Source organism: Cherax quadricarinatus, chromosome 28 (genome assembly GCF_038502225.1).
Source record: "Cherax quadricarinatus isolate ZL_2023a chromosome 28, ASM3850222v1, whole genome shotgun sequence".
Lineage (NCBI taxonomy): Eukaryota > Metazoa > Arthropoda > Malacostraca > Decapoda > Parastacidae > Cherax > Cherax quadricarinatus.
In genome coordinates, this window is record NC_091319.1 from 6,502,524 (window position 1) to 6,516,215 (window position 13,692).

General features: G+C 40.7%; 1 protein-coding gene across 9 annotated transcripts in view; it reads left to right on the forward strand.

Moving 5' to 3' along the window:
• Positions 1-13,692, forward strand: part of Prp40 (pre-mRNA processing factor 40) — a 114,214-nt gene that overhangs the window by 36,264 nt on the left and 64,258 nt on the right. For 7 of the 9 annotated variants that reach the window (XM_070089367.1, XM_070089365.1, XM_053782812.2 and 4 more), the window contains one exon: positions 2,354-2,448. In XM_070089367.1, the coding sequence (XP_069945468.1) occupies positions 2,354-2,448 (95 nt within the window). The remainder of the gene's footprint in view (positions 1-2,353; positions 2,449-13,692) is intronic. The other 2 variants (XM_070089364.1, XM_053782816.2) reach the window with 1 other exon arrangement.

Sequence of the window (13,692 nt, forward strand, 5' to 3'; positions counted from 1 at the left end):
TGAAAACTTCTTTGCCTTTATTTAAAAACTGTTCACATATATGCTTCAATGTAAACACTTGATCTACACATTCCCTACCCTTTCTAAAGCCTCCTTGCTCATTAGCAATCTTACTCTCTGTCTTACCTCCAATTCTTTCAATAATAACCCTACCATACACTTTTCCTGGTCTTTTTCTTTTAATAAACTGGCCATATCCCACTGAAGCAGGGTGGCCCAAAAAGAAAAACAAGTTTTTCTTTTTAACTCTAGTAATGTATACAGTAGAAGGGGTTATTAGCCCCTTGCTCCCGGCATTTTAGTTGCCTCTTATGACACGCATGGCTTACGGAGGAAGAATTCTGTTCCACTTCCCCATGGAGAAATTTTCATGGTATTTTTTTTTTTTTTATCATCACACTGGCCGATTCCCACCAAGGCAGGGTGGCCCAAAAAATAAAAACTTTCACCATCATTCACTCCATCACTGTCTTGCCAGAAGGGTGCTTTACACTACAGTTTTTAAATTGCAACATTAACACCCCTCCTTCAGAGTGCGGGCACTGTACTTCCCATCTCCAGGACTCAAGTCCGGCCTGCCGGTTTCCTTGAACCCCTTCATAAATGTTACTTTGCTCACGCTCCAACAGCACGTCAAGTATTAAAAACCATTTGTCTCCATTCACTCCTATCAAACACGCTCACGCATGCCTGCTGGAAGTCCAAGCCCCTCGCACACAAAACCTCCTTTACCCCCTCCCTCCAACCTTTCCTAGGTTGACCCCTACCCCGCCTTCCTTCCAGTACAGACTGATACACTCTTGAAATCATTCTGTTTCGCTCCATTCTCTCTACATGTCCGAACCACCTCAACAACCCTTCCTCAGCCCTCTGGACAACAGTTTTGGTAATCCCGCACCTCCTCCTAACTTCCAAACTACGAATTCTCTGCATTATATTCACACCACACATTGCCCTCAGACATGACATCTCCACTGCCTCCAGCCTTCTCCTCGCTGCAACATTCATCACCCATGCTTCACACCCATATAAGACCGTTGGTAAAACTATACTCTCATACATTCCCCTTTTTGCCTCCAAGGACAAAGTTCTTTGTCTCCACAGACTCCTAAGTGCACCACTCACCCTTTTCCCCTCATCAATTCTATGATTCACCTCATCTTTCATAGACCCATCCGCTGACACGTCCACTCCCAAATATCTGAATACATTCACCTCCTCCATACTCTCTCCCTCCAATCTGATATCCAATCTTTAATCACCTAATCTTTTTGTTATCCTCATAACCTTACTCTTTCCTGTATTCACTTTTAATTTTCTTCTTTTGCACACCCTACCAAATTCATCCACCAATCTGCAACTTCTCTTCAGAATCCTGGTATACTCAGTAAACTTATTCCCCTATAATTTTTACAATCTCTCTTTGTCCCCTTCCCTTTATTTAAAGGAATTGTACATGCTCTCTGCCAATCCCTAGGTACCTTCTCCTCTTCCATACATTTATTAAACAAAAATACCAACCACTCCAACACTAATATCCCCCCCTGCTTTTAACATTTCTGTCATGATGCCGTCAGTTTCAGCTGCTTTACCCCCTTTCATTCTACGTAATGCCTCACCTCCCCCACTCACATCCTGCTCCTCTTCACTCCTAAAAGATGTTATACCTCCCTGGCCAGTGCATGAAATTACCGCTTCCCTTTCTTTGTCGACATTTAAAAGTTCCTCAAAATATTCCCACCATCTATCCAATACCTCTTAGCTTGTAAAGCTGAAAAAGTGGCAATAGGTTGGGCTATGAGAAGTAAATGTTTTTAAGCAGTGATGGCTGTCAGAAAAAACAAACTGTGCTGAAATGTTAAAATAATTGAGTAAAATCATATTTTTTGTTAGGTGTTATAGTCATGGCAGTTTGTTTTAGAACCTTTGATGCACCAACTCTTTACATTTAAGAAAATAGAGGTAAGTCTTGTGGATATGCATAAATAAAGTCATGTTGATGTTAATGTACAGTAAACCCTTAATTTAAGGGGCATCAGTTCAGTTGACGTCAGAATATGGGACAAAATATGCTGGGTCACTTAATTTGAGACAGTGGACGAAGTCTGTGTTTGAATTGTCCATTATTGTTACAGTCAAGGCAGAAGAATCTCATTTCTATATAGTACCACAATGAACTTTAATGGTCATCTGCTCCCTCTTAGTCTGTTAAGTCAAGGATTTGCTGGTTAATGTTAATGAATGAAATATATACATTATTGCTGTGAAATATTTTTAGAGATAGTTTTAAGTTGTTCTCTTATGGTTAGAAATAAGAAGTAATAATCTAACTACTACCATCATATACTTGTAGCAGAAGTAACAAAGGAGGTAGCAGAACCCAAACAGCTGGTGTTTAAAGACAAGAAAGAAGCACTGGAAGCCTTTAAAGAATTTCTCAGAGACAAGGTAAGTTGTACAGTGGAGTTCTTAGATTCTAGGATTTTGTGTGTACATGTGTGTATGTATGTGTGTGTGTTTGTATATATGTATGTACGTATGTGTGTGTGTATATATGTAAGTGTGTACGTACTTGTGTACATATGTAGGTGCATATGTACATACATGTGTGTGTGTGTGTGGTCACACACATGTTTGCATGTGTGCGGAACACACACACATACTTTTTTTTTTTTTTTTTAACATGCTGGTTGTCTTGCACCGAGACAGAGTGACCTGAAAAAGAAACACTTTGCTATCATTCACACTATCACTGTCTTGACAGAGATATGCAGATTTGATATTTTAGATATCCCTCTAAATAGCAAATATCCTAAGCCCTTCCTTTAGAATGCAGGGACTGTACTTCCCACTTTCAGGACTCAGGTTTGGCTAACCAGTTTTCCTGAATCCCTTCACAAAATATTACCCTGCTCACTCCAACAGCTCGTCAAGTCCCAAAAACCATTTGTCTCCACTCCTAACATGCTCACACATGCCTACTGTATTTATTTATTTATACTTATTTTTTATAGTACATTATACTGGAATTTACAGGGATACTGCTTCACATTATTATAGCAGTGATAGATTATTATTACAGTCATGGGGAAATGATGAAGTGGTAGGGAGAGTTGTATTAGAGATGGCTGCAAGGAAGGGTGGAGCTGAGAGGGAAAGCAAGTAATGGTTGCTAGTGGTCAGGGTGGATAAAATGCAGTATTGTTATTACAATAAAAATTAAAATTGGTGAGGTTTATTAAACTATTAGTGCTAATAATAATATAAATACCTTATGTATGTTTAACACATTGATCATTGCTCACCAAGTTGGGGTAATACCCCCGCTAGCCCCCCCCCCCCAAAAAAAGAGGAAAACAAATTCTAAATCATTCACTGAACAGCTGTCTTTTATATATATATATATATATATATATATATATATATATATATATATATATATATATATATATATATATATATATATAGGTAGTAGGTTGGTAGACAGCAACCACCCAGGGAGGTACTACCGTCCTGCCAAGTGAGTGTAAAACGAAGCCTGTGATTGTTTTACATGATGGTAGGATTGCTGATGTCTTTTGTCTGTCTCATAAATATGCAAGATTACAGGCATGTCTTGCTACTTCTACTTACACTTAGGTCACACTACACATACATGTACACATTTATTTATACACACTCATCTGAGTTTTCTTTGATTTTATCTTAATAGTTCTTGGTCTTATTAATTTTCCTTTTATATCCATGGGGAAGTGGAATAAGAATCTTTCCTCCGTAAGCCATGCGTGTTGTAAAAGTCAACTAAAATGCCGGGAACAATGGGCTAGTAACCCCTTTTCCTGTAAAGATTACTAAAAAGAATAAGAAGAAGAAAATTGTCAAAGTGGGAAGTCTGAATGTGCGTGGATGTTGTGCAGATGATAAGAAAGAGATGATTGTGGATGTTATGAATGAGAAGAAGCTGGATGTCCTGGCTTTAAGTGAAACAAAGCTGAAGGGGGTGGGAGAGTTTCAGTGGAGAGGAATAAATGGGATTAGGTCAGGGGTTTCAAATAGAGTTAGAGCTAAAGAAGGAGTAGCAATAATGTTGAAGGATAAGCTATGGCAGGAAAAGAGGGACTATAAATGTATTAATTCAAGGATTATGTGGAGTAAAATAAAGATTGGATGTGAAAAGTGGGTTATAATAAGCGTGTATGCACCTGGAGAAGAGAGAAGTGTAGAGGAGAGAGAGAGATTTTGGGAAATGTTGAGTGAATGCGTGGGGAGTTTTGAATCAAGTGTGAGAGTAATGGTGGTTGGGGATTTCAATGCTAAAGTGGGTAAAAATGTTATGGAAGGAGTAGTAGGTAAATTTGGGGTGCCAGGGGTAAATGTAAATGGGGAGCCTTTAATTGAGCTATGTGTAGAAAGAAATTTGGTAATAAGTAATACATATTTTATGAAAAAGAGGATAAATAAATATACAAGGTATGATGTAGCACGTAATGAAAGTAGTTTATTAGATTATGTATTGGTGGATAAAAGGTTGATGGGTAGGCTCCAGGATGTACATGTTTATAGAGGGGCAACTGATATATCGGATCATTATTTAGTTGTAGCTACAGTTAGAGTAAGAGGTAGATGGGAAAAGAGGAAGGTGGCAACAACAAGTAAGAGGGAGGTGAAAGTGTATAAACTAAGGGAGGAGGAAGTTCGGGTGAGATATAAGCGACTATTGGCAGAAAGGTGGGCTAGTGCAAAGATGAGTAGTGGGGGGGTTGAAGAGGGTTGGAATAGTTTTAAAAATGCAGTATTAGAATGTGGGGCAGAAGTTTGTGGTTATAGGAGGGTGGGGGCAGGAGGAAAGAGGAGTGATTGGTGGAATGATGAAGTAAAGGGTGTGATAAAAGAGAAAAAGGTAGCTTATGAGAGGTTTTTACAAAGCAGAAGTGTTATAAGAAGAGCAGAGTATATGGAGAGTAAAAGAAAGGTAAAGAGAGTGGTAAGAGAGTGCAAAAGGAGAGCAGATGATAGAGTGGGAGAGGCACTGTCAAGAAATTTTAATGAAAATAAGAAAAAATTTTGGAGTGAGTTAAACAAGTTAAGAAAGCCTAGGGAAAATATGGATTTGTCAGTTAAAAACAGAGTAGGGGAGTTAGTAGATGGGGAGATGGAGGTATTGGGTAGATGGCGAGAATATTTTGAGGAACTTTTAAATGTTAAGGAAGAAACAGAGGCAGTAATTTCATGCACTGGTCAGGGAGGTATACCATCTTTTAGGAGTGAAGAAGAGCAGAATGTAAGTGTGGGGGAGGTACGTGAGGCATTACGTAAAATGAAAGGGGGTAAAGCAGCTGGAACTGATGGGATCATGACAGAAATGTTAAAAGCAGGGGGGGATATAGTGTTGGAGTGGTTGGTACTTTTGTTTAATAAATGTATGAAAGAGGGGAAGGTACCTAGGGATTGGCAGAGAGCATGTATAGTCCCTTTATATAAAGGGAAAGGGGACAAAAGAGACTGTAAAAATTATAGAGGAATAAGCTTACTGAGTATACCAGGAAAAGTGTACGGTAGGGTTATAATTGAAAGAATTAGAGGTAAGACAGAATGTAGGATTGCGGATGAGCAAGGAGGTTTTAGAGTGGGTAGGGGATGTGTAGATCAGGTGTTTACATTGAAGCATATATGTGAACAGTATTTAGATAAAGATAGGGAAGTTTTTATTGCATTTATGGATTTAGAAAAGGCATATGATAGAGTGGATAGAGGAGCAATGTGGCAGATGTTGCAAGTATATGGAATAGGTGGTAAGTTATTAAATGCTGTAAAGAGTTTTTATGAGGATAGTGAGGCTCAGGTTAGGGTGTGTAGAAGAGAGGGAGACTACTTCCCGGTAAAAGTAGGTCTTAGACAGGGATGTGTAATGTCACCATGGTTGTTTAATATATTTATAGATGGGGTTGTAAAGGAAGTAAATGCTAGGGTGTTTGGGAGAGGGGTGGGATTAAATTATGGGGAATCAAATTCAAAATGGGAATTGACACAGTTACTTTTTGCTGATGATACTGTGCTTATGGGAGATTCTAAAGAAAAATTGCAAAGGTTAGTGGATGAGTTTGGGAATGTGTGTAAAGGTAGAAAGTTGAAAGTGAACATAGAAAAGAGTAAGGTGATGAGGGTGTCAAATGATTTAGATAAAGAAAAATTGGATATCAAATTGGGGAGGAGGAGTATGGAAGAAGTGAATGTTTTCAGATACTTGGGAGTTGACGTGTCGGCGGATGGATTTATGAAGGATGAGGTTAATCATAGAATTGATGAGGGAAAAAAGGTGAGTGGTGCGTTGAGGTATATGTGGAGTCAAAAAACGTTATCTATGGAGGCAAAGAAGGGAATGTATGAAAGTATAGTAGTACCAACACTCTTATATGGGTGTGAAGCTTGGGTGGTAAATGCAGCAGCGAGGAGACGGTTGGAGGCAGTGGAGATGTCCTGTTTAAGGGCAATGTGTGGTGTAAATATTATGCAGAAAATTCGGAGTGTGGAAATTAGGAGAAGGTGTGGAGTTAATAAAAGTATTAATCAGAGGGCAGAAGAGGGGTTGTTGAGGTGGTTTGGTCATTTAGAGAGAATGGATCAAAGTAGAATGACATGGAAAGCATATAAATCTATAGGGGAAGGAAGGCGGGGTAGGGGTCGTCCTCGAAAGGGTTGGAGAGAGGGGGTAAAGGAGGTTTTGTGGGTAATGGGCTTGGACTTTCAGCAAGCGTGCGTGAGCGTGTTAGATAGGAGTGAATGGAGACGAATGGTACTTGGGACCTGACGATCTGTTGGAGTGTGAGCAGGGTAATATTTAGTGAAGGGATTCAGGGAAACCGGTTATTTTCATATAGTCGGACTTGAGTCCTGGAAATGGGAAGTACAATGCCTGCACTTTAAAGGAGGGGTTTGGGATATTGGCAGTTTGGAGGGATATGTTGTGTATCTTTATATGTGTATGCTTCTAGACTGTTGTATTCTGAGCACCTCTGCAAAAACAGAGATAATGTGCGAGTGTGGTGAAAGTGTTGAATGATGATGAAAGTATTTTCTTTTTGGGGATTTTCTTTCTTTTTTGGGTCACCCTGCCTCGGTGGGAGACGGCCGACTTTTTTAAAAAAAAAAAAAAAAAAAATGTATATATATATATATATATGTATATATATATATATATATATATATGTATATATATATATATATATATATATATATATATATATGTATATATATATATATATATATATTTATAGGTAGTAGGTTGGTAGACAGCAACCACCCAGGGAAGTACTACCGTCCTGCCAGATGACTGTGAAACAAAAACCTGTAACTGTTTTGCATGATGGTAGGATTGCTGGTTTCTTTTTCTGTCTCATAAACACGCTAAGATAACAGGGATATCTTGCTACTCCTACTTACACTTTGGTCACACTTCACAGACACGCACATGCATATATATATATACATACATCTAGGTTTTTCTCCTTTTTCTAAATAGCTCTTGTTCTTTTTTATTTCTTCTATTGTCCATGGGGAAGTGGAAAAGAATCTTTCCTCCGTAAGCCATGCGTGTCGTATGAGGCGACTAAAATGCCGGGAGCAATGGGCTAGTAACCCCTTCTCCTGTATACAATTACTAAAAAAGAGAAGAAGAAAAACTTTATAAAACTGGGTTGCTTAAATGTGCGTGGATGTAGTGCGGATGACAAGAAACAGATGATTGCTGATGTTATGAATGAAAAGAAGTTGGATGTCCTGGCCCTAAGCGAAACAAAGCTGAAGGGGGTAGGAGAGTTTCAGTGGGGGGAAATAAATGGGATTAAATCTGGAGTATCTGAGAGAGTTAGAGCAAAGGAAGGGGTAGCAGTAATGTTAAATGATCAGTTATGGAAGGAGAAAAGAGAATATGAATGTGTAAACTCAAGAATTATGTGGATTAAAGTAAAGGTTGGATGCGAGAAGTGGGTCATAATAAGCGTGTATGCACCTGGAGAAGAGAGGAATGCAGAGGAGAGAGAGAGATTTTGGGAGATGTTAAGTGAATGTATAGGAGCCTTTGAACCAAGTGAGAGAGTAATTGTGGTAGGGGACTTGAATGCTAAAGTAGGAGAAACTTTTAGAGAGGGTGTGGTAGGTAAGTTTGGGGTGCCAGGTGTAAATGATAATGGGAGCCCTTTGATTGAACTTTGTATAGAAAGGGGTTTAGTTATAGGTAATACATATTTTAAGAAAAAGAGGATAAATAAGTATACACGATATGATGTAGGGCGAAATGACAGTAGTTTGTTGGATTATGTATTGGTAGATAAAAGACTGTTGAGTAGACTTCAGGATGTACATGTTTATAGAGGGGCCACAGATATATCAGATCACTTTCTAGTTGTAGCTACACTGGGAGTAAAAGGTAGATGGGATACAAGGAGAATAGAAGCATCAGGGAAGAGAGAGGTGAAGGTTTATAAACTAAAAGAGGAGGCAGTTAGGGTAAGATATAAACAGCTATTGGAGGATAGATGGGCTAATGAGAGCATAGGCAATGGGGTCGAAGAGGTATGGGGTAGGTTTAAAAATGTAGTGTTAGAGTGTTCAGCAGAAGTTTGTGGTTACAGGAAAGTGGGTGCAGGAGGGAAGAGGAGCGATTGGTGGAATGATGATGTAAAGAGAGTAGTAAGGGAGAAAAAGTTAGCATATGAGAAGTTTTTACAAAGTAGAAGTGATGCAAGGAGGGAAGAGTATATGGAGAAAAAGAGAGAGGTTAAGAGAGTGGTGAAGCAATGTAAAAAGAGAGCAAATGAGAGAGTGGGTGAGATGTTATCAACAAATTTTGTTGAAAATAAGAAAAAGTTTTGGAGTGAGATTAACAAGTTAAGAAAGCCTAGAGAACAAATTGATTTGTCAGTTAAAAATAGGAGAGGAGAGTTATTAAATGGAGAGTTAGAGGTATTGGGAAGATGGAAGGAATATTTTGAGGAATTGTTAAATGTTGATGAAGATAGGGAAGCTGTGATTTCGTGTATAGGGCAAGGAGGAATAACATCTTGTAGGAGTGAGGAAGAGCCAGTTGTGAGTGTGGGGGAAGTTCGTGAGGCAGTAGGTAAAATGAAAGGGGGTAAGGCAGCCGGGATTGATGGGATAAAGATAGAAATGTTAAAAGCAGGTGGGGATATAGTTTTGGAGTGGTTGGTGCAATTATTTAATAAATGTATGGAAGAGGGTAAGGTACCTAGGGATTGGCAGAGAGCATGCATAGTTCCTTTGTATAAAGGCAAAGGGGATAAAAGAGAGTGCAAAAATTATAGGGGGATAAGTCTGTTGAGTGTACCTGGTAAAGTGTATGGTAGAGTTATAATTGAAAGAATTAAGAGTAAGACGGAGAATAGGATAGCAGATGAACAAGGAGGCTTTAGGAAAGGTAGGGGGTGTGTGGACCAGGTGTTTACAGTGAAACATATAAGTGAACAGTATTTAGATAAGGCTAAAGAGGTCTTTGTGGCATTTATGGATTTGGAAAAGGCGTATGACAGGGTGGATAGGGGGGCAATGTGGCAGATGTTGCAAGTGTATGGTGTAGGAGGTAGGTTACTGAAAGCAGTGAAGAGTTTTTACGAGGATAGTGAGGCTCAAGTTAGAGTATGTAGGAAAGAGGGAAATTTTTTCCCAGTAAAAGTAGGCCTTAGACAAGGATGTGTGATGTCACCGTGGTTGTTTAATATATTTATAGATGGGGTTGTAAGAGAAGTAAATGCGAGGGTCTTGGCAAGAGGCGTGGAGTTAAAAGATAAAGAATCACACACAAAGTGGGAGTGTCACAGCTGCTCTTTGCTGATGACACTGTGCTCTTGGGAGATTCTGAAGAGAAGTTGCAGAGATTGGTGGATGAATTTGGTAGGGTGTGCAAAAGAAGAAAATTAAAGGTGAATACAGGAAAGAGTAAGGTTATGAGGATAACAAAAAGATTAGGTGATGAAAGATTGAATATCAGATTGGAGGGAGAGAGTATGGAGGAGGTGAACGTATTCAGATATTTGGGAGTGGACGTGTCAGCGGATGGGTCTATGAAAGATGAGGTGAATCATAGAATTGATGAGGGAAAAAGAGTGAGTGGTGCACTTAGGAGTCTGTGGAGACAAAGAACTTTGTCCTTGGAGGCAAAGAGGGGAATGTATGAGAGTATAGTTTTACCAACGCTCTTATATGGGTGTGAAGCGTGGGTGATGAATGTTGCAGCGAGGAGAAGGCTGGAGGCAGTGGAGATGTCATGTCTGAGGGCAATGTGTGGTGTGAATATAATGCAGAGAATTCGTAGTTTGGAAGTTAGGAGGAGGTGCGGGATTACCAAAACTGTTGTCCAGAGGGCTGAGGAAGGGTTGTTGAGGTGGTTCGGACATGTAGAGAGAATGGAGCGAAACAGAATGACTTCAAGAGTGTATCAGTCTGTAGTGGAAGGAAGGCGGGGTAGGGGTCGGCCTAGGAAGGGTTGGAGGGAGGGGGTAAAGGAGGTTTTGTGTGCGAGGGGCTTGGACTTCCAGCAGGCATGCGTGAGCGTGTTTGATAGGAGTGAATGGAGACAAATGGTTTTTAATACTTGACGTGCTGTTGGAGTGTGAGCAAAGTAACATTTATGAAGGGATTCAGGGAAACCGGCAGGCCGGACTTGAGTCCTGGAGATGGGAAGTACAGTGCCTGCACTCTGAAGGAGGGGTGTTAATGTTGCAGTTTAAAAACTGTAGTGTAAAGCACCCTTCTGGCAAGACAGTGATGGAGTGAATGATGGTGAAAGTTTTTCTTTTTCGGGCCACCCTGCCTTGGTGGGAATCGGCCGGTGTGATAATAAAATAAAAATAATATATATATATATATTATATATATATATATATATATATATACACACACAAACACACACACACACACACACACACACACACACACACACACAGTGGACCCCCGCATAGCGACCTTAATCCGTGCAAGAGGGCTGGCTGTTATGCGAAATGTTCGCTATGCGAATGAATTTTCCCCATAAGAAATAATGGAAATCAAATTAATCCGTGCAAGACACCCAAAAGTTTGAAAAAAAAAATTTTACCACATGAAATATACATTTTCCTACACACAAAGAGAAGGATACATGCACAATAGTAAAGTAGTACATGCACAATATATATTGTGCATGTACTACTCTACTAAATGAAGAATAAATGACACTTACCTTTATTGAAGATGCAGCAATGACTGATGAGACACTGTGTCCTGGGAGTGCCTTTTCCTCCTGAGTACTGTAGGTCCTGTTTGGTATTTTCTTCCAGAACAGGCCTTATCACACTGTGTATGTCACTACGATTCTTAAATCTCTCAAACCAACCTTTGCTGGCTCTAAATTCACCAATATGAGCACTAGTTCCAGGCATTTTCCCTGTTCACCTGGGTGTTAGTCGACTGGTGTGGGTTCCATCCTGGGAGACAAGATTAAGGACCCCAATGGAAATAAGTTAGACAGTCTTCGATGACACTGACTTTTTTGGGCTATCCTGGGTGGCAAATCCTCTGGGGTTAATTGTTTCTTGGTATTCTCAATAAGCCACACCAACAACGGTGCTACAGCAGCAGCAGCAGCAGCTGACGATGTTACAGCAGCAGCAGACGATGCTACAGCAGCAGCAGCAGCAGCAGACGATGCTACAGCAGCAACAGACGATGCTACAGCAGCAGCAGACGATGCTACAGCAGCAACTGACGATGTTACAGCAGCAGCAGACGATGCTACAGCAGCAGCAGCAGCAGCAGACGATGCTACAGCAGCAACTGACGATGTTACAGCAGCAGCAGACGATGCTACAGCAGCAGCAGCAGCAGACGATACTACAGCAGCAACAGACGATGCTACAGCAGCAGCAGACGATGCTACAGCAGCAACTGACGATGTTACAGCAGCAGCAGACGATGCTACAGCAGCAGCAGCAGCAGACGATGCTACAGCAGCAACTGACAATGTTACAGCAGCAGCAGATGATGCTACAGCAGCAGCAGCAGCAGACGATGCTACAGCAGCAACAGACGATGCTACAGCAGCAGCAGACGATGCTACAGCAGCAACTGACGATGTTGCAGCAGCAGACGATGCTACAGCAGCAGCAGCAGCAGACGATGCTACAGCAGCAGCAGCAGCTGACGGTGGAACAGCAGCAACAGACGATGCTACAGCAGCAGCAGATGATGCTACAGCAGCAGCAGACGGTACTACAGCAGCAGGAGCAGCTGACGGTGGTACAGCAGCAGCAGCTGACAGTGCAGCAGCAGCTGACGGTGATACAGCAGCAGCAGCAGCTGTACCACCAATAGTAGCGATGGTTGATTGGGGTTTATTATACAACCTGGCCAGCTCGGAGACACGCACTCCACTTTCATACTTATCAATGATCTTTTTCTTCATCTCCATAGTAATTCTCACCCTTATTGCTGTAGGGTTGGCACTAGAAGCTTTCTTGGGGCCCATGGTCACTTATTTTCCAGAAAAAATCACCAAAAACACTGTAATAATACAAAATGTTCCGATTGTATGCTTGGATGTTACCGCGGAGGCTGGCTGGTAAACAATGCCACCCGCGGAACATGTGAGCGTGGCTCAGGCGGCACATTGGACGCGTCTCGGACGAAGGCCGCTGAGCGGGTTTTTGTCCACTATGCGGGGCAAAATTTTAGCGATCAAAGCGTCCGCTATGCGGATTGTCCGCTATGCAAGGCGTCTGTTATGCGGGGGTCCACTGTATATATATATATATTATATATATATATATATATATATATAATATATTAAAGTAAAGGTTGGATGCGAGAAGTGGGTCATAATAAGCGTGTATGCACCTGGAGAAGAGAGGAATGCAGAGGAGAGAGAGAGTTTTTGGGAGATGTTAAGTGAATGTATAGGAGCCTTTGAACCAAGTGAGAGAGTAATTGTGGTAGGGGACTTGAATGCTAAAGTAGGAGAAACTTTTAGAGAGGGTGTGGTAGGTAAGTTTGGGGTGCCAGGTGTAAATGATAATGGGAGCCCTTTGATTGAACTTTGTATAGAAAGGGGTTTAGTTATAGGTAATACATACTTTAAGAAAAAGAGGATAAATAAGTATACACGATATGATGTAGGGCGAAATGACAGTAGTTTGTTGGATTATGTATTGGTAGATAAAAGACTGTTGAGTAGACTTCAGGATGTACATGTTTATAGAGGGGCCACAGATATATCAGATCACTTTCTAGTTGTAGCTACACTGAGAGTAAAAGGTAGATGGGATACAAGGAGAATAGAAGCATCAGGGAAGAGAGAGGTGAAGGTTTATAAACTAAAAGAGGAGGCAGTTAGGGTAAGATATAAACAGCTATTGGAGGATAGATGGGCTAATGAGAGCATAGGCAATGGGGTCGAAGAGGTATGGGGTAGGTTTAAAAATGTAGTGTTAGAGTGTTCAGCAGAAGTTTGTGGTTACAGGAAAGTGGGTGCAGGAGGGAAGAGGAGCGATTGGTGGAATGATGATGTAAAGAGAGTAGTAAGGGAGAAAAAGTTAGCATATGAGAAGTTTTTACAAAGTAGAAGTGATGCAAGGAGGGAAGAGTATATGGAGAAAAAGAGAGAAGTTAAGAGAGTGGTGAAGCAATGTAAAAAGAGAGCAAATGAGA